This window comes from Danaus plexippus (genome assembly GCF_018135715.1).
Source record: "Danaus plexippus chromosome 3 unlocalized genomic scaffold, MEX_DaPlex mxdp_25, whole genome shotgun sequence".
NCBI classification, from domain to species: Eukaryota; Metazoa; Arthropoda; class Insecta; order Lepidoptera; family Nymphalidae; genus Danaus; species Danaus plexippus.
The window spans coordinates 3,059,662-3,082,834 of NW_026869844.1; the positions used below are offsets into that span (position 1 = coordinate 3,059,662).

Consider the following 23,173-nt stretch of genomic DNA (forward strand, 5'->3'; position numbering starts at 1 on the left):
CAATGTTATCATTATTTTTGTAACTCTATGGACCAATAAAAGTAAAAATTATAATCAAAATGATAAAAACGAATGACGTAAGATATGAAAAAGTTGTAGGAATCATTATTTATATAGGAAAGTAAGGTTTTACTTATTTATATGTTACAAACAAATTTCTTAATCATTTATGCATTCTAGTATAACGATAGGTACTACAAATCAAAATTCAACAAATTTATAGTCACCCATATTTATCTCAATGAGAACGATTATTCAAGTGATTCAACACAACTTTGAACAGATCATTGTCTACTTAAAAATAATAGACAAGTTTGACCAAAGATGATAACCTTTTTGCAAACTTTACACTATGTCATACGATCAAAATTAATTACGTAGCATGAAACGTGAAACAACCTTAAACAAACTTCCGAAGGTTATATAATATGGAATACCTTTAAGCTCCTGAAAATTACGTATATGTATATAAAATTAATTTTAATTCGTTTGTTTGTATTTATTGATATTTCCTGAAACAATATCGGTCCTTGTTAGTTATATTAGCGTCATTAAGTTGTTCCTGTATAATCAACAATAAGAACTAATGTAATTTCAGAAATCAGTTTAATTAAAAGTGTGAGATCATAATAGCAGAGTAGTTATGTAGTATAAAACATACAACATGCAACGTAGTATACAACATACAACCCGCAACCAACTCTCTATCTGTTTTATATTGCGCCTGAAAATAGGTACTGTTTAACAACTTCTACTTTACTAGAAAAGGTAAACATTACAAGAATAACAGTTCAGTATTTTATACAAGCAGCACTTTTAAATCCAAGTATGAAAGTTTTAAAAATTAATTCGTTAATTTTAAATATTCTATATGTATATTCTAATCTGAAGATAAAAAAATTAAGATACAACTATGGCGCCTAAAGAAAAGCAAAAAGAGGTTTTTCAGTAAGAAGAAATGTTACACTAACATATGTACAAAATAAAATGAGGCTGCGAAAATTGAGAAACAAGAGAGATTTATAGTACGTTGTCATTATTGTTCATTATTGTAATTGGCAATTTTCTATCGTACAGAACTGGATATTAAAGATATATTACATAGAAAGCACCTTGCCGTGTTAAGTGACACTCGATTTTGTAGAGATTTTGTTTCTTCTACTTTCTCGATTACTCAAATTATTAACCAAATTTAAATGCAATGTGATAAAGAATAATTTAAGTTATGCTTACAAAATGCAGTATTTTCTGGTGTTAAGAAAGTTATAAAAAAATGCCATTAGGTAAAATTATAGTCACGGCTTAAAATATATGTAAAAATAATAAGAAAATAATAAAAAGGAAAGAATAAGAAGCTTGTCGAAAATCCAAACCTATCAAAAGGGCATATAAATGAATATTTGATTTGTTAGATACGAATTTTCTAGTTACAGAAAACACAACGAGCATTTAATATACGTATCGCGTTGCTATATACTCTTGTCGATTTATGTTTTCATTTCATATATATATATTTAATATTCGCTTTACAGTGATCGTCTAAACTAAGAACAAAACTGAGAGCATCTTACGCATATTTTTTATGTATAATCCTATGGTGAAGTATATCAATTAAAGGAAACAAATAGTATCTGCAATTAATATTGATTTTTTTTAAATATTCGCATAAATTATTTAAAGTATCCAAACACTCAAAAAATATATAGGTATATATTAAATTTGGAAGGAAAATTCCCATAAAAATCTAATGTTGAAATATCATAACTTATCACATAGAACAAAATATTTTTTAATTTAACCTTCATTTAATGATCTTTATTATGTTTTTCCTATGCCCATGATTACTCATAAAAAACAAATTTTATAAAATTATAATCATACACAAAAACAACCGAATATGATTATTATGTAAGCATTTTTATATAAAATATAAAACGGAAAACTCAAATGAAAAATAATAATTTTTCATCTATTACTACAAATCGCAGGCAAAAGTATTATAGGTTTGCTGATGGATCTTTGATTTGTAGAATATTATCTTTTTGAATGATTTAATGTAACAAAAATATGAGTGTTGTCATTATCACGTGTACGTGGTACGAAATAACTAATTATTTAGTGGGGATAAGAAAAAGTATATTGTTATGAGATCTAAGATTTTCGCGAGTTTCATTCATTTAAACGAAACTAGTTTTTTTCGGATAAACTACGCGGATTTTTATTATTTAAAAAACTACATAATCCCGACGTTTCGGTTACTTTCAGCAACCGTGATCACGGGCAGACGAGATGTTATATTGTTATACTACAAAATTAAAGCAGGTAAATCAATTAGGGTATGAAATGGTACACTAGATCGAGATTGATTACTCCACGAGCAAGCCGAGTAGAAAAATATATTTTCAAAATCGGACTACCGTCATCCAGATGTATAAATCAAACTGACGCTTTCGTGGTTGATATATTACCCGTTTCCAGTGAAGTGTCAAAAATGTGTAATTTCTGAGAGTTTTTAATTTAATTTATTTTAATACTTGCAAAATTGCAAAAGACTCCAAATTTAAATATTTTGAAAATCGGTGTTCTAGTCGTAAAACAAGAATATAATTTTGTATAATTACTTAAATGTTTTTGATATTTTAAGTAGTGAAATCATGACATGACTATAACCATTTATTGCAAGACTACCATATTTTGATCCTTTGCTACCTTATTGTCACATTAAATGAAACAAAGGATTTCTTTCAAGTTATAAATAAACTTCTGCCGTCCTCTTAGAAATCTTATTTCAGAGTCATTGGCCCTAGAAGTAGGAAAACCGACAAAATGAGTTAAATATAAAGTAAAATGTAGTTTGGCTCAGTGCCGTTTTTGTGTTGAATGTTTTTTTTTTGATTTTGGATTTTCTTGTCGTGGTTTCCTTTTTACGCAGTTGTTACGTTAATTTGTGTTGCAACCGAATTTACATTTTTGATTTATAAAAGTATAATACAAAGAGTATGAAAAGTAAATTATATTTATGTTGAATGCATTTTGCATACTTATATGTATGCTGACGTTATTATAGTTTTTTGAATTGTGAAATTATGTATCGGATTCCAAATTTAAAAAAAAAACTTGTAATATATAAAATATTCCGATTCTTCATCTTTTATCGCAGTGAGAGTTAAAAACACACCAAATCATAAAACTAAATCGAGTCAAAATATTTTATTAATTTAGAAATTCATTTGATTCTGCAGTAAGAGGAAACTAACACCGGCTTGGAATGTACTTCTATTGGGAAGTGATTCGTCCTACATTTGTACTTAGTGCAATGCCACAATATTATATACCTATGTCCATATGAGTCAATCACAAAAGCTACAATTATATTACACAACCACTATTTATCATACCTATTAAACTTATAAAGTATACATTATATGTTTCACAGGTTATTATTGAAAAAAGTCTATTGCTAGATCTAATACTAAACATTTATTAGCCTTTATATCCCTTTGGGTAACTGACTGGAAATCTTGTGTATAATGTTTGTAAAAATAAGAGATATATATTTTTTGTTAAACTACACATTTAGACAACGACAGACGTTCGTTTATAGCAAAATTATTTTTTATCAATATTTAAGGAATTTATTTTACTTAGAACCCTTCATTTATAGGATAAAATGTGATCCTTATTAAACAGCTGTATGAAATTTCTATAGTTCAACAAGAACACTAACCATTGTAAAAAAATAAGCAAGAGAAAAATAACACGAGATAAAAATTAAATATTAGGCTTTTTTAGTATAAAAATGTACCGTATTATTATCATGAAAATAAAGAAAGAAAAAGTTTATTTCAAAAAGTAGACGGATATTTAATTATGAAGGTATATACTTAGACTGATATAAAAAATGTTCTATGAAAAAAAAAAACTAAAAATATGCTTATTTTTATCATTTTGTAAGATAGTCCAATTAAAATATTTAATTATTTTAGGTTTTATACATTGATGTGTAAGAATAACGCGTTGGAAAGTTATTAATTAAAATATTATATTCAAAATTCTGTCTCCAAAGTCTCAGAAACAATGTAACTTTAATTAACTAGTAACTTGTCAAACGAGTTTCTTTGTATATTTAATTTAAGTAAATTTTAGTTTTACAAGAATTTATATCAATTTACCTAACAATATACATATATATTGATAAATAACTGAGGTATAAGTGTTTCAAGTTTTTTTAAGTTTGCTCACTCTTATGTTTGTTAATTATATAGATATATGTTTCATTTATTTAGTTAAATGTAAATTTCCACAGCTTAAATATCTTATAGTTCAAATTTCGAAGGTCTTACATTTAATTATACGTCTCACAATAGTTGTGTTAAATTTATAGCGCAATTTGTCAAATTCATTAACTATGAAATAGACCATCACAAGTAAACTAGTATAGTATGACCCAAATAGTTTTTTACTTCTGATTATTATTATATATATATATTGGATTGGATTTATATATGTACATAGTTGACGATGAGTTGCTTGTCAACACTCTCATTTTGTATGTTATATTTTGTTGGTTAACCGCTACTTACTCCAAAGACATGACGAGAAAGAAGAGTACTATATATATCCCTCACAACATCTTGTATTATTTTTATAAAAGCATTATTTAGAAAAAATATCTGTTTACGATACGAGAGTCTATAAGAACCATTATAATTACATATCTTTTTCATCGCTATTATTTGATTTATAATAAATTTAGGATCCGTTGAAAAGCACGATAAGGAATTCATAAGCTATAGAATTTTCAAGCAATTTTATTTCTTTTTTGAAATGCAATATACCAAACAAACGTTCTAAACCTGACCTAATCAAACCCATTTAAGGATTGGAACAGCTCCAAAGTGCAATCTTTCACGTATACTTCCTAAGCAAATAAAGACTGATAATAAAATATGCAAATTATCAAATATGAAATTCTTTCTCAGTAAATAAAGTCTCAGTAAATAATAATATGCAAATTATCAATTTTGAAAAGTCACATTCGTTCTGGATCCGAGAACATTTACAATTTAGAATTAATTAAACTATTCATTTTTTATGTTTATAGTATTACTTTTTAAGTTTCACATCACTGCACGTATTGACAAAATGATTGACTTATAACAAAAGTTCAGTTATAAACTCATTATACTAGGAAATATGCTCGAAACAAGATAAAACTTTATAAAAACCATGTCACGAATATCTAAGATCTTGCAAGCGGGATCTCGGGATTTGATGATGATAAACGACCCGGCAAATCTATGGCTAATGCTCGCGTAAACCAGACAAATTAGGTTTAAACGTCGTATAGATATCACGAATTTGAATAAACATTCTTTGATAAAGAGAATTGTATATAATCTAAGTTAATATAAAGTTTGAATATTGAGTTATTAGGCCATAAAATATTTTCATAAAATTATAAAAACATACTCAAAAGGGAATAATGATTTTTTATTTGGTTCGAATTAATTGTTGAAGAACATTCTAATTGTATGTGATATATGTATAAAATAGATGTAGGTTTATTTGAACTAGTCGCTTTCAATCCCGTCAAAGAAACTTTTCAGCGAACAAAGAGATAAAAAGCCATGATACGAAAGGCTTTGGAAGTCTTAGTATGTTTATGAGTGATATATTTAAATAGGATTTTTTTTATAATTCTCTTTCGTCTTTTAGAATTGCTTTCGATTATATGCTGATATGTTTTTTTTGTCTGTTTTTGTTTTATTGATCCTTAAAATGAAACAATATTAAAGAGAATCTACAATAGAAATGTCATACATTAGTCAAATGACAAAATATAGTATAAAAATACAATCATGTATTTTTTGTCTCTCTTGACGTTTTAGTCAGATTGCTCTGGCCATGATCTTACGATTATACTAGTTCTGACTCGGGATAAGCTGTCAAGTTACACCCAGTGTTTTAATATTTTATTAGTAATTTTACTTTACTTTATACATATATTGTAATATTACTGCTATTTATTGACGATTAGAAAATAGTCCTATATGATTAACATTAAATTACACAATTATAAGTATAAAAATTTGTATAAAATTTTTAGTTTTATCACAACATTTTTTGCTTGTATTTTAAAGTGTCCTTTATTTAAGCTCGGTTCAACGTAATTATTTTGCTCCGATGTATTGCTGACGTTATAAATAGCTTTAAAGCTTCTGTAAACATCCATTCTCGACTCAATGACTATTAAGTTGCGCGCATTATTACCTACTATTGATGTTAATGTATTATTTAATTTATTAAGCCTATACAAGGTTTCGGTGAATACTTTAAAATTTGATAGGTTATATACATGCACTTTATGTACTAATTAGTAACTAATCTGGACTAATACTGGACTAGTTATTTATATTATGAGATCTAAGACTTTCGCGATTATTCATTAAAATAAAACTAATATTTTTCAGCTCCGTGAGTGATCACGGTTGCTGAAAAGTAACCAAAACGGGATTATGTAGTTTTTAAAATAATAAAATTCGCGTAATAAATCCGAAAAATATTAGTTTTATTTTAGTTATTTATATTCTTTAACTCCTGATATTTTGTCTGAGATATAGAATATACATAACATATTATATTCAATTCTAAAAGGTCATGCAGAAACAAGACCGAAGAAAATTGATATTACTATTATGGTGCTGGCGTCCTGGATAGTTAGGTAATAGCTATGGTGGGCCTTCTACATGTTTTACCTTTTATTTGAATACGAAAGTTAATCATAATTTTCTTTAATTGATTTAGCCATTGCTTTTTTGTATGGATTACAGACATATTTGATGGAATTTTATGATCAACATATTAGTGTAAGTGATGATCTGTTTTTTGTCTGTGATCACAATCTACTGAAAACATACTGTATGTCTAAAACTTAACATGAACACAACTTTACTAGTATTATAATATGTATATTGCAGAATATATCGCATGACATAAAGCTATAGTCTTACTTTATTTCATTCATATTAATTATTTTTTTATTAAATTTAACATATTAAATATATCGGTCATAATATATGAAAATCTGGATGAATTAAATGAATAAATGATATTTATGAAGTGAGTAATCTGTTGATTTTATAAAACTCATCATTAGAACAAAACTCCTCATAATGATCTAAACGCTTTTTCTCGATGCGAAATAGTCCGAAAAAATTGTAAGATTCAGTAGTAAGACTACTAAGTCTTACCATTTTTTTGGCCCTAGTTTGAAGTACGGTAGTCTAAACTTTTGTCGTGAGTCCAGTGTATTCCGAAATGACTATTACGAATATAAATTTCATAAGTTATTTATAAACCCATGTGTTTTGTTTTCTTACCACAATCAATTATCAAGGTGATCAATTAGAAATATATATTTTACAATAAATATTACAATATTGCATTAAATAATATAATATAACAAAATAATGACGGCATGGAAACCGTCTACGAAAAAAATAAATGAACATTTTTCTGCCGAAGATCTAAAGACCGTTAACCCCTTTTTTGTTATATCAAAAAAGACAATTGAAGTTAGAGTAATCCATCAATGTTATTTTGGAGCCATTCAATTAAATGCTTCTCTGGTTTCTTAAAATGAAAATATAATATTTTTGTGTACCTACGGGCATTTCTTTGATTTATTACAAAGTTTTCTTTACTTGTGTCGAAATTAAAATCTACAGAGAAATTATGTATACGCATGTTTAAATGATTATTAAAATACTAGCCATCTCATTTCAACATCGCTCTTTGTCATACAACAAACAAAACCAGTCATTAATCATGATGTTCAGGTGATACTAGAGACAAGATCCTTCACAAACAATAAAGGATTAAGATGAGAAGTGTATTATTTACTTAGAAAATGAACCGTATCACTTTGATTTAAGATCGAAAATTACAATTGGAATCGTGGTCATTCTTCAATTATTTATTGGAGTCACTGATGTAATCAATCTTCGTCTTCTTGGTCTCCTATTCTTTTAGCTTATTGGTGTATTCTTGTATATTAGTACAAATAAGTAAAGTAGAGTGAATGTGTTGGTAAATAAAAAAAATATTTATTTACCAATCGTGCCTCTAAATTCAATCACCAATGTATAGATTTTACTTACCAAACTTTTTTTGGTAAATGTATATTTTACTGAACCGCATTTTAATGATACATTAAAATAATTTTATTTAAATATCTAATATAAACGAGCTTTGGGTCACAGTGTTGAATCATTAGCAATAATTATATCATAATTTTATCAATGATTTCTCCCTCTGTGTCACTTTGTAAGCATCAGTTTGTGTTGTGATCGGCGCAATCGCAGACGTTACTATGAAGATTACCTTGTTGGTTTTATTCCTTGTCGCTGTTGTGAGCGGTAATGAAGAAGACTGTAAGTATATCGTCTTATAAATAAATACTCTTAACTTATATTCAATTTTACCAATATTCATTTGCTATATTGTGCTAAACTACATATATAATATTTTAATTTTAAGAAGCAACTACAAATGTGAGTAATATTTTTTTGTATTTGTTGTAGATTTTTTTAATTCCACTTAATCGTATATTAATTGAAATCTATGTATATTGCCGATTGCTTAAAAAGAAAGGATGTCAAAGAAAATTTGAATTAAAATATCTCATTAACAAAATTGCTATTTAATGTTATGTGGATACGTAATTATCAGCAAATTAATCAAACCGCAGTGTTTTCAAAATATTTTAATGAAATTTTCGTTCATATGAATTTCTAGTTAAATTAATCACATAAAGAGACATATTTCCCACGTTTCGTTACTATTGGTTTTATCTCTGCATACCGTCAATTGCGATCATCTGTTGTATGTTAATATCACGCTTGATTTATTATACTTGACCATCATTCCACAATAATATTAATGAGTTCCGTTTCGTTTGAACATACCCTTATATAAAAACACGAAATTGATTAAAAAAAATTTTTTTTTCGTACATAATTGAAGGTTTTGATGTCATTTGTTACAAATCGTAATAAAAACCACTGAACTATTTCTCTATTAACTTCAAACCAATATGAATGCAAATACTTACTCTTTTATGTATATCTTACAATCATTTCTTCAAACAGCTCGAAGAAAAGTACATGTATCTACATAGGTACCTAAACGATAGGCATATCCAATAAATAGTGTTACGCGTAGCTTTATTTTATTATATATTAACATCTGTTAAACGAATATTGTACTTACATAGTAAGACTATATGATACCAATTCACTGAAATACATTTTATTATTTTTGTATAATTCTATACATATGTGAAAGACCATTCAATAAAACAATTGAATGCACTGAACTATTAACAAGGATAACAATCATTATTCAATCGTCTTTGTCTTCCAATTGTGTCATTGTTCTATAATCAACAAAACCAATTTCACTTTTAAATACAGCGCAAAGGATTTTCGACTTTATATCTTTGGCGATTGATTGAATATTGGATAGTTTTAGCAGCTTCTTGTACAAGTGATACAATTCATGTGAACATAGAACAATATTATATAATATTGGCAAGCTTTAAATGTTTAATGATATCAATGTATCGTAGTTTAAAACGGTATATACATATGTGTCTTTGATGATAGTATAAGAGAAACTAGTTTATATTTCATGGAATACAACAAGATTGCAATAATTATTTAAATAAGTATAATTATTTAGGTTGTGTGTATAATGTATAAACTCAATTATATAATTAGATCTAAGATTTTCGCGAGTATTCATTACAATGAAACTAGTATTATTCGGATTTACTACGCGGATTTTATTATTTAAAAACTACATAATCCCGACGTTTCGGTTACTTTGCAGCAACCGTGATCACGGGCAGACGAGGTGAATCCGAATAATACTAGTTTTATTTCAATTATATAATTGTCTTTTTGAAGTATTTAGCACAATATTTTGCATGTAAAAATTAATGTTGGAATAATTCATAGGCTTTTTATTTTAAGAATTTTTCATATTTGATTTTTCAATGGTTTCATAAATTGCGAAAAATATATTACTTTAGAAATGCATTCAGTAACGCATTCACAGACCGTACATGCACAGTTTCCAAAAATACGTAAAGTGTTATATCCTTTAGGAAATCAGTTTTTCATATTTTTCATGGAAGCATGATAATTAGTAAAAATAACACCAGCCATTATGACTTTTTAAAATATGTGTGTTATTTCAGATTGTGGGGGCCGTTTGTTTGAATTTGAAATTAAACTCATAATTAATAAGTAATTCAATAATTTGAGCCAATCCCGACCGTAATGATTATTTTTCAAACATCTGAAATTCTAATTGAAAATTGGGAATAGATTATTGATCCATTAATTATTTAGTATTGAATTTTCTAGACATCTGTTACATTTATGGCGTTATCTTAATAATACACAATTGTTATTATATAATATATGTAAATAATAAGTGGTATCTATTGTACTTTATTATAATTATGACTTAATTGGACCTTAACTGCTTTTGCGCTTTGCGAGAAAGATGTTTTTTATATCTACAGGGTACATCGTTCATGCATTTCTAATTGTTAACACTATAATGAAAATCAAAACAAAACAAAAGATTGTTGTCTTTTTTAATCATTTTTTCTATCATAGTATTTCAAGACATTTTTAAATATTTTTTATGTTAAACAGATATTAATATTAGTTATGAAATAAAGATGTATGTAAGGAGTACAAAGTTTTTAAATTGGTTTTGTAAGAAAAAGTAAAGAAACGTGTTTCTTTATATTGAATCTAGTAATGAAATGTATGGAGATCAGGTCCCAATCTATTTACTATTTGGTAAAAGTTTTTGTTGTGATTGTATTTATAAATATTAAAATATATCAGTTTTCACGAACTGGGAGGATGATTTTACGTTTCTCTTATATGTATAAAATATAGCGAGAAGACCAAAAACGTTGAATTTAATTAGACCATCCAAGCATCTAAAAACAGTGACGTCATATTGATTGCTTAAAATCTCTTAATAAATATAATGAAGCTTTTTAATATTTATATATTTGTTATTTTTTCTCGTTACTCGTGTTAATCTTTTATTGGTGACATTTAAATGAAACTAATATTTTTCGGATTACTACGCGTATTTTATTATTTTTAAAAACTACATACTCCCGACGTTTTGGTTACTTTGGAGGAACTGTGATCACGGGCAGACGAGATGTGAATGTCTATCAGTTGGTCTTTTTATTTAAAATATATATATTTTTTTTAATTTTTTAAAAATAACTAGATATAATAGTTCGTTCACCACCTACGACTTCATTTCCACCTTCCAATGTGGCATGATAGTCGAGCATTATCCAATCGTAAATTTAAAAAAAATTAGAAATTTCTTTCAAATATATGGAAGTCTGTATGGAGTAAACTCCATCTTTGTCAATATTATTTTTACTGCAAACAATGTCATAAAATATGCAATTTTTTAGATTATATGCGTTGCCCATATATACTACTATTTTAAAAATATTATTTGGTGAAAGATGACTACTCAATCTGAATAATATAGAGATATTCTTAGTTTATTTTACTAGAGCAAATACATTTCCAAGAAATACCATAGCTGATATATATAGACTTCTGGCTTCCATTTTATATATACTTTATTTGTATGTCCACTGAATTTTGATTAATTAGTTGTTAAGTGAAACATTATTTAAAAAAAATATATATTCTTTCTAATAAACTTCCATGTTAATAGTAAATACAATAGTATTATACACACATTGTAAAACAAGATTAAACATTTATCCCGTAATGTATAGCTTTAATGCGAACTCTTGTTCCAGTTAGAATAATTGACTCAATAATACAAGAGCAATCTTGTATTGCGGTAGGCGGTATTTGTACAGTAGCTGCAGACTGTCCTAAGGGACATCTAGCTGAGAGACAAGGACTTTGTCCGACGCAACGCAAACAAGGCATCGACTGTTGCCATGGAGGTAACTTTATTCCATTATGTATTTTTTAATGATTATGTAGTTAAAAACTATTTATTCTAACAAATATTTCTTTTATTACAGTTTCAATGAAGGAAACTCGTTGTCTTAAACATGGAGGAGTATGCACGAAGCCAGAAGAATATTGCAATCCCAGTCTTGTATTTGATGGAGCTACTGACTGCGAAGGGAACTTGAAATGCTGTATAATGACTATTTAGATTTTTAAATAAAATTATTTTTTATTAACAAAATGCAATGAGTCATCGCCTGATATAATTGATATTACTTTAATCTAACAAATTATTACCCCTCGATATTATTCATCCTTATTGTTAAAGAAAGTATATTTTTCTGTAAAAAGGTTAATCCAAAAAGATGATGTATTTCATACATTTGATTCAACAAAATTGTAACCAAAATTATATCAATTCAAGTTCTGATATAATAAAGGCTCCATAAGAAACTTAATAATAGTCTTAATAGAACGTGAACGTAATAAACTGTCTGTCATATAAGCAGGATTTTGTTGGATTAATATTCAGCTTATTTTGCCAATATTTATCCTTTCTTAAGCGATCAATTGTATGGATATATATAATTCAGTAAATTATTATTATTATACCATCCAATGAGCAGCCTGTCAGCTTGTGTATTTCATGCAAATGAGAATCGTAGAAATTTTACTGAAACAAAAAGTATCAGAATGCTGAATAATGGCGTAACAAACAATACTACTGTAGACAAGAAATGTATTAATGGGTCAGGTCATCTGAATTCTGAAAATCGCAGATTCCCAATTAATAAATTCTAAATATTGTGCAGAAAACATAAAAAACAGGTGTACAGAAAAAATAAGAAGTGTGCTTATTTATTTTTATTTACTTCAAAAGGTCTTGAATGACCAAAAGCAAACCCAAGTACATACATACCAAAGTGGTACTGTAATTGCTTTGTTGCTCGCCACTTTCCAAATTTTATTTTCAACATTGAGATGATAATCTATACAGTTAAGACCGGATTACGACGACTGCGAATCTAAACTGCCCATTTAGCCTTTTTTTGTCATTAAATGGGACAACTTAATGGTTTCCATAATAAACAGCTCTTTAAGGTGAACTTTAGTACTTATTTAGCTTGCTTAATTATCTTTTATTCCTGGAATTTAAACGTCTGCATCTAAAAATAAAAAGAGAAAGAAACGAAAAGATACACACAATGGCATCGTAAATAATTATATAATAAAACATTTATAGCTGACTGAATATCTGGATTGGGTTGAATATGAATTACGCTTGTTGTATTCAAGAATGACAGAAAAAGAACGCTGAAAATATATATTCTGACAAAACTAAACTAATTTAAGCTTTTTGTCTCATTTAGTATGATAAGAAGCCTTAACTTAACCTTGAACTTGAAAAATACTGTATATTGACCAAAACAATTCCTTATCGGACGATTCAGCATAGTTTATTAATACTTTCATATATTTATCATTTATTACCCATAATTATATTTAAATCTTAGCAAAACTAAAAATGTCTTTACGAAACACTTTTGAAATAAAAATAATTGTCTTGCTTTGAGAAAAATCTACCACTGTTTTTTGATATTTATGCTTGGCAGAAATAGTCATGTTCTTATTAACTACGTGCCACATTTTCCGCTTCCGTTTTAAGTATAGATAGTTAAGTTAAAACTTTATCGTAAATTCGAAGTTAATAATTTATTTTGTTATTAGTCACTGCGTTTTAGTGTCACCAAGTCCACTTCAATACATTTTTGCGTAATTTAAAAATGTGCAATGAAATTTCTCGAAATATATTGAAGATTAAATTAAAAATATATTTTCATAAAACTAAAGTTTATTTATTAAAAATTCACTAAACTTGCTTCGTTGACTTTAAAATATGTTACAAATGAAAGAGGGGGTATCGTGGGTTTGTATTAAAATAAAAATTGCATAAAATTACATACTATAAATAATATTTTTAATTGTTAAAACAAAATTAACATACTTTTTAAAATTGATTGTCATCGAGATAATATTTGTATAAGAAATAATTATTTCAATATTTCCAGAAACGATTAAATTCATACATATTTAAATACAAACGTGAAATTTATTATATACGAAGAAATTTTTAGTAGTCCTTTAGACAAGATAAAATATTTCATTTACGTAATAATGTGGTGTACAATATTTTTAAGGCTATCTTTTGTTAGGAAATAAAAGGAGTTTATAATTTTGGCATTGTTCCTAAGCCACTACAATGTTCACAAATTGTATGAACATAACGTTCCAACTATTAAAAACTTCTCATATCTCTGTTGCCAACGAATTTCCATATCCGGCTTATTACCCCATAATATCTAAAAGTTTCACTGTCGCCGCTAATTTTACGACTGGGCTATTGCTTGAGGTAAAAAATAAATACAATTGCTACTTGTGGAAGATATTATTTTTCAAGTTTTTTTATATCAAAATATAAAACCAATATAAAATTAATATAAAGTTAAGATACCTATATAATATATATGCTTGTAAATATTAGATTAAAGAGTGATTAAGTGTTTATTAATATTTTTTTAATTAATATGAGTTTTAGCACTTACCGCGTGAGTGGAAATAGTACGTTGATCACTATAAAATACTGTTCTTAACGTTGTTGGGTTGAATTCATTGAGACTTTTAATATAATTTGAAGTTCATATACATATACATGTAACACCCACCTCCTCTTACGGTCCATAAAGAACTAAATATTTATCGTCTATTTGGTAAATAAATATTCTCTTCGCATAGTGTCAATAAATGTCATCTGCTAATTGTGAAACCAAAAGTTGTAACACTGAATTTTGGTCGTGTTTAAATATATTGCTATTCCAAAAACTAAAAGTTAAATTAATTTTACTGTGTGCATCATTTTGATAGCATTGAATTTTTGAGGATATAGTTATTTGTAGTATAAGAGTTAGCAAAAAAAAAATACACAGTGAAAACAAAACGAAAGTAAATCCGTACTTACTTGCCATGGAAAGCGGAAATATATGTTGGGCTGACCTGTCGATGGGGCTTATTTATCCACTAAACTCTAAAGCATGCCTCCAAAGTTTGAAATGGTCCAAACAATTACCTAAGACCGTTTTTCGGTTGAAAGGTGGCATCGAAATTCACATCGCGTAAAAAGAGAAAAATTTCGCGTCCCTTCCAAGGACATCTCAACATCCACACCACGACGTTTTGTCTAGCTCATTCTCTGGCATCTCGAGCGTGTCTGACTAAAATCCCAGATTTAACGATAAAAGGGTAATTTGAGGACTGTCCCGTACCCCAGGGGAAGAAGTTGAAAAATTAGTTTTCCTGGAAGTCCTGGTCAAAAGTCTACAAAAATTTAAGAACCCAGTATCCACGTTTCATCATTGCCATCATCATCATCATCCTCAGCCTATCGGAGCTCACTGCTGAGCAAAGGCCTATTCTCGCATGGAGAAGGTTAGAGCATTAATCATCACGCTTGCTCAAGACGGGTTGGCGATTTCAATTTTATAATTTGAAATTATAAGACCAGGTTTCCTCACCGTCACATGTTCATGTTTTCCTTCACCGTCTGTCATTGGTGTCTAAATACTCTTGAGAGTACATATGACTCGGAAAAGATTACATTGGTATTTGCCAGGTTTCGAACCCACGCCCTCACGTAAGAGGATGGACCTTTAACCTCCAGGCCACCGCGCTTACCCAGTACCATATGGTTTAGACGCCTCCCCAGATTTCTATCCAGTTTCTCTCAAGGCCGAGTCCTGGCGAAAGATTGCAATGAGAAAATTCACGGCAACTTGATTCTCCTGACGAGCCCTATCTTTTTTAAGGCTTTGGCCTCAGCTTCTTTTACAGGTTCCAATACCTGGGTACAATATGCACCAGTAAAACAAACTACTTTGGGCCGGTTGAACCAAGCCATTCACGGTCTAAATCGGGCGTGGTAATTTTTTCTCCCGAGTCCAAAACTTCCTCATCAAATCAATTCATATTTCTGATAGATAACTTTTTATTAATATGGAAGAAATATCGTGGATGAAAACTCATTCTTATAGGACCAAAGCCTACACTGAATTGGGATCATATATGGGCTGGTCGACATCGGCCTTAACGATTTTGGCTATGCAATAACTATTAACGCAATTATATTATTTCAAATGAAAGATGTGATAGTTTAGCTATCAATTAAATCGAAAAAATTATTAAGTTACAAAAATAGCAATAGTTAAAAATATTTATCTACTGCCTGGAAATGCACTCTGTGCTAGATATATAACACATATTATGTAAATTTATAAAAAAATGTTTTAATTTTTGAAATTTCAATGTTTATTATTCACTATTTTATAATTAGCATATAATTAAATTATTCACTAATAAGCAAAGTTTATGATATATATTTTTTATTAATCTCTTTGTTAAAGAGATTTATAAAAGTTGGTTAAGCACTAATTTTGTTTAAAAAAAAACAAATCCTCATCCAGTTAAGTCAACTTTGCTGTACCTTATACAAAAAAAAAATTGACAAACTAGGTTTAGTTCCTAACAATTTCACTTACCTCCAATGAAGAAGGGGCACTGTTTTTCAAACACTCGCTGTCACAGTTCGTCTAACTTAATACAGTACGACAGCGGCTTTTGTTTTAAAATAAAAACCAAAACAGTTTCTACTAATAAATAAATAAAAGTTGTAATAAATAAACTGGCTAAATTACCATTATTATGTTAAAGTAAACTGTTTTAAAACGGATTTACTCGATAAAAGTGAAAATTTTATGCCCACTTTATTTTTCTTTCATGTTAGTGAAGACACAACAAGAAAAAAAATCTTTCCTAAAATGTGTCGCATTCAAGTCTCGAGTCACATAAAAACATTCTTATTTCGTCCCTTATCAAGCTTGGTTTTGATCCAAATTATAAACATCTAGCGTCACACAATTGTTAATAGATAAAGTGATTTGGACATGCATACTTCGTTTCAAGAAAATTATTTTTCACGTTCTGTATATTTTATATTTCATTTAGTTGCGATCATCTCATTTTTTTTACAGTGTAAGACACACTTTTATAAATATGTGTATCGCTCATCTCCAGTCACTTACAGACCTTAGTAAATCGTAATCAAGGGGCGCGATAAATCCCGCCTTATGTGATAGTGCTACGGATACTCAGAGGCGCTAAAATTCTTATTTATGTGTGCGACAACAAAAGCTTTTGAGTTATACCCTTGTATATAAATAGATATATATAAGGTGTCAAAAAAGAATAACATTTATGTAAAGTTTGGATTTATTGTAATAAAAAGGAAACAATGTTTTATTTGAAAAAAATATAAAGTATTGTTTGGAATTAACAGGTATTAATTCAGTTATTTTAATGTCGTTATAAATATTATATTTATATGAATATTGCGTGAAGAAAACCGTCAATAATAAAAATACTCCTTTCACATTTAAGTTAATTTATTCATAGATTTAAAAAGTCCAAACCTGTAAATAAATTTTTAATTAAAATTAATATTATAATTGAAGCTTCTTGGTTTAAATCACTCGCAACTTGAGTGCACTTAATGAACTTTTTATTTTCATGTCATGTGTCATACACTTGACGTATTTTAATCTGCATAAACAATATCTTAAGTATAAATATTACAAATTTTATTGCTTTTATTCGATGGAAGATACTTTGGGTTTACAAAAGGCTGAAGACAAACTTGGTTGATGATGGTGATCTATCAAGAACTGATGTTTCACGCGGATTGAATTGGAGTCATCTGCAAGTGATAACGAAGGTGAAAGTATTACATTTTTGTATCAAAAGATAATTATTCTTACAGTGGTTAATATCTTTGACATGAATATTATTTTATTTATTAACATGAAATACCTTCCGATCGACCTGCTATTCCAGCTACATTTATGGAAAAATTATCGTTTTTTCGGGCTTATGCCTCTTCAGTGAGTAAATTAGAATTACTGTGTGAGCAACAAAACAGTGTTCAAAGGTATATATTATAAACACGTAAAATGTATAAACACTTAATCTTTTGTTTTAAGCCAATTTAAACATAATTTTTTTTTTTTGCAGATTTCTTTGGTTTTATGTCTTCAACGTTCTCTGTAAGAGTCTACCGAAGACTTATATCTATTTATTCCTAAGCACCTACTCACCGGATCATCATTTATTTTTATCTAAATTGATGCCACTTTTATATGTTATAAAATTTTATATATTATTTGAAAAATATAATTTAAAATAAAAGAAAAACTATATGTATGTATATACTATTTTCAGAATATAATTTTATTTTCTTGATAACTAGCTTTTTTGGTTTGGTATTAATGCTACAAGGTGTTTCAATTTATATTGCATATTTTGTGTTCGGAATAATTGACAAAATACCTTGGAACAAGTGACTTAATGTTTGTCCAAAGCTTCTTTCTCTTTTTAGTAATTTGTTTTATTTTTTATGAAGATGATAAAAACTGATTACAAATTAAATTAACGAAATTCTAAATGTGATAGAACGCGAATTTGCAGTTTTTTTGATTACTTAAGCAAAAAAAGGCATACAATTTTCTTTATCTTTAATATAATAACGCGTTCCTGCGCTGTCACGATACGCTGTGCTGTCTAACACTGTCTTGGTTTCGTAACAGATCCGAGATGTTTTGCGAAAGTTCATCCCTGCTTTAACGCTATGATTCGCAAGAATTATTTGCGAGCTAGCTAGGTGTACACAGTGAAGACAGCTCGAATTCCATTTTGAACTTGACGACCTCTATAACTGAACCAACATTCGACACTGATGTAACAAACACATTCCTTTACCACAACATGTTAGAGTACTTTAACAACTAATGTTCTAACTTGACTTTTATTATTGCTTGAATTATATTTTACTGTAGTTATTATAATGAGATATAACTATGAGCTATAGGTATTATAATACCTCCAAACAAATCTTTATCTTATTCGTATTCATTTGTACGTATTCATTTTACAGCCTTTTTCTTCATACATATGAAAATCGATTGGGTTTGAATAACAGATAATTTTTTTAGTTAGTATATTATTTTTGTGGTTGTTAACTGCGTGCCTACGAAACCATATGTCAAAACGATGCACTTGGAAGGTATAAAAACAAATAGCAGCGATATTTTTTTAACCATGTGTTTCTTTAAATTAACTGTATACTGTAATAATGTAACCAAAAGAAGTAGTAGTAGACCAAAAATCATGATGAAACTAGTGTTATTCGGATTTACTACGCGGATTTTATTATTTAAATATTAATCCAGAGCGGTACGCCAGAAAATTAAGAAATCGATGGCGGTAGATGATAAATAACAAGGACCAACTGACAGACATTCACACCTCGTCTGCCCGTGATCACGGTTGCTGCAAAGTAACCGAAACGTCGGGATTATGTAGTTTTTAAATAATAAAATCCGCGTAGTAAATCCGAATAACACTAGTTTCATTTAAATGAATGCTCGCGAAAATCTTAGATCTCATTATACAAAAATCATGATGTCATTAAAGAAATATTCAACGATAATACAGATTTTACACTGAGCACAACTAGCACTCTGTGTTATATATGCATTATCATTTATACATTTAATAATTACTTACACCGACGGACCTATAAACTATATAGAACATTATTAAAACAATATTTTAATGGTAAGCACTGATAAAAAAATATATATTTTTATTTTTTGCTAAAATACCATATAATTAACAATGCAAAAATCTATTTCATATATAAAGAAGCTCGCTGATTTTGATTTGCTTACTGAATTAATGACTGCTCCTCCAGTGGCTCATATAATATTTTCAAGGAGTGGCGATAAGGTAAAATTAAATTATCATGAAAAAATAAGCACAATAATAGATAATTTGTGTAGAGAAAGCGAATTTTAAAATTAAATAGGATTATTTTTTTATTTATAAATAATGGCCCTAATAAAAATCGGATACTTTCATTCGCTTAAGTTTTATTTAAATTGATTGGTTTTTGTTATAATTTATTTATGGTACTAATGTTACTTTTAGGTCGATCCAAGCTTTGATAGTGCCTTGATTAATTTATCAAATTCAGTCTTCTACATATCTAGAGCAGTGACGAGTTATTTATGTAAAAAATACGGAGAAAATTGGGTAAACGCTTCAATAATATATTTTTCTTATGGTGGGTACTTAATGACATGTGCTAGTTTTAGTTTCAATTGCCTATAATATCCTTATATTTTATATCTATATTATAATTTATTACGATAGGCAGTAAAGGAAAAGGAAATAATTTCTCTACAAAATAATGTTGTTACAAGCAACAACAAGGATTTGCATATGATTAAAGTTTTTTGTGTATTTCGTCATTATCATTGTATTTAATGATATTCTCTCACAAACCTTAATCATTATGCCAATAATCTAAATAAAAGTTTCATCACCCAAGAAATTCCTTTAGCCATCTATATATACACAATCCTTTATGGGAAAACACTTTATTTCCTAATCTTATTCTGATTAATATACTAAGAAACAAGTGTCTATAATCTAGATATTCATAAAATTAAAGATTCGAACACTTCAATAATTATATCACACGTTTAAGGATATGCTTTTACAATAAAACAACATTTATTTATTTACATAATAACTTTATACATAGCTTTCAAAATTCTTCTAGCTGTGATATGAACTAATGTATTGTCAGTACCGTCACCGCGCTGTATCCATGATTAACCGTGCCTTCTCTCCATCGGACCTGCAAAATATAAAAAAGTTCAAAATGAAGAAACTAAATATACTTATAATGCAAAAATGTAACTTGTATGTATTTTATTTTGTTGTGTAGATTGGAGATTAAATGAGTTATTTGTATTACTTGACGTTTAGACTTTTAAAGTGCCCTTTTTTTACTTTCAATCGCCTATTATAAGTACATTTTCTAACAATCATATTTTATTTATACAGTTGACTCCATAAACATATTAAAACTCGCGTAAATCCATTAAACTTTCAAATAAGTAATGAACCAGATATCCAAATATGTGTTTTAATTTCAACTGTATGACGTTAATTAATTCTATCATTCTTATAATGGACGCATTATAAATTGAGCGCACATATTTATTGCATGAAGGAGCCACATTATACAAAAGTTTAAATGCATTTAATTCCGTTGACTTTGACATCTTATAGTAATTCTCTCCTCCTTTTTGATATCTCCAACTGCTATAAAACGGTTTAAATCATACCTCGTTGGTAGTCTGCAGATTAAAAATCCGATGAGAACTTCTCTCTTTAGATGGACTCACCTGCCAGGTACCACAAAGCGGGTTTCTATCAACATTACTATTTTTTTTTCATTGATAATATCTCCAAATATATTTCTTCTCGTTGTCATCTCTATGCAGAAAATATGCAGCTCCAAAGGCATGCCCCTCTACTTAAAGATAACGTAGCATCGAAGCTAAATTCTATACATAAGTAGGCAAAAGATAAAAGTCTGCCAGTTAGCCCAAAGAGATTTCAAGTTATAATAATTCGATGTAGGCAAAAATATAATTAAATTTATTTTGTCATTCAGCCCACTATAGTTTACATCAGGGTTACAATTCCATTTCTAGCTAGGGTTAAAATCTTAGGTTTACTGATGGACTATCTTATGTCTTGGACACCTTATGCGTATGAAGTAAATAGATCCATTCATATTACCCTACATTATCTTAAACGTCTGTAAAATTTTCTTTCCACAAAACCAAAATTATTTTTCTGCAATTTTTTCTTTCTTTATCTATCTAAGGTGATGATTGCTATTTATATACGACTTATGAGCTGCTTGATAAATTAGATAAACTCATGAATTTATGCGTCCATTTTACCTTTAGAGAAGTACAACCGCATTTCTGAATTCCATTGTGAGTTAAAGTAAGTATTTATCCCCTTCCGCCAGAATATGCATTTTCTAACGCTAATGTTCAATATATTAATATATTCTTCTCTCCCTACCTACTTGAGCGTTTTAAATTTTCCTTTTCCTAGAAAGGTTCTTAAACGCTCTTGTGTTGCATAAAATCCTCTGGGTATCCCCTCGTTTAATTTTTTTTTTTTCGAAAATCCTTCCTTTTTTAGGTACGCAACTTTGGAAGTCACTTCCATTTTCTATTTACAAGTGCCAAGTGAATTTTCCTTGAAATCTCAACGAAAGAAACATCTCTAATTATTATCTTCTGTTTGTATTTTTCTTTAAACTATTTTGCATAAAATTGATATGCATGTATTTATGTATGTATAAATGTCCAAAAATTTTGAATTTTGAAATATTTATTGTATGTTTATTTTATTGTATGATTATATGTATATTTCTTATTTTCTTTCTTCTTACATTTATTTTTTCCTTTTTCCTTTATCCTTACCTACTCTACGATTTTACCTACATCAAAAGGATTTCTGGCAAGCTATTGAGAGATAAATTATCCTTTGTGTACAATTTTTCATTTAAAAATATTGTTATTTCATTTAATTTATTATTGAGAAAAATGTAATCATAGAAATATAACAACAATAATACTGCCAATCCATTGTACAAATGCTACATACACGTATACTGTATATTGTACACGTATACTGGATACAACCTGCATCTGTATGGATGCAACCTGCATCTGTATGGATGCAACCTGCATCCGTACAGATGCAGGTTGTATGCAGGTATGGATGCAGGTTGCATGTATGTCGGATCAGTATGTCCAGTATGTTTTCCAAAACTCTGATGTCCTTCTCTGAAACTATAATGTTGCTAATAAAGCAAACAGTAAACTGCGATTAATCAAGGCGCACGGGAAGAAGGTCCTGCGGCAGGGCATATCAGCCCGGCAGGCGCATATGATACGGGGCTACTTCGCGGATATGTGCGAGATCCAATGCATCGGTGCGGCGGAACATGGCGCCGGAACACTGAGACGAATTATGAAATCGTCGGGGCTCTCCATGCGTAGGTTACTAACGATGGTAGCGCTAGCGAATGCTGGACTCGCAGGCACCCTGTTTCCTTGACCAAGGCTTACCAGGCGGGAGCG

General features: G+C 28.7%; 1 protein-coding gene across 1 annotated transcript; it reads left to right on the forward strand.

The window, feature by feature from the left end:
* Positions 1-8,275: 8,275 nt before the first annotated feature.
* LOC116767503 (U-scoloptoxin(19)-Sm1a-like) lies at positions 8,276-12,511 on the forward strand. The gene is made up of 3 exons (XM_032657845.2): positions 8,276-8,435; positions 11,888-12,040; positions 12,122-12,511. Exons 1-3 carry the CDS (start codon positions 8,375-8,377, stop codon positions 12,256-12,258), a joined length of 351 nt encoding a protein of 116 aa, XP_032513736.1. The 5' UTR covers positions 8,276-8,374; the 3' UTR covers positions 12,259-12,511.
* The last annotated feature ends 10,662 nt before the right edge of the window (positions 12,512-23,173 follow it).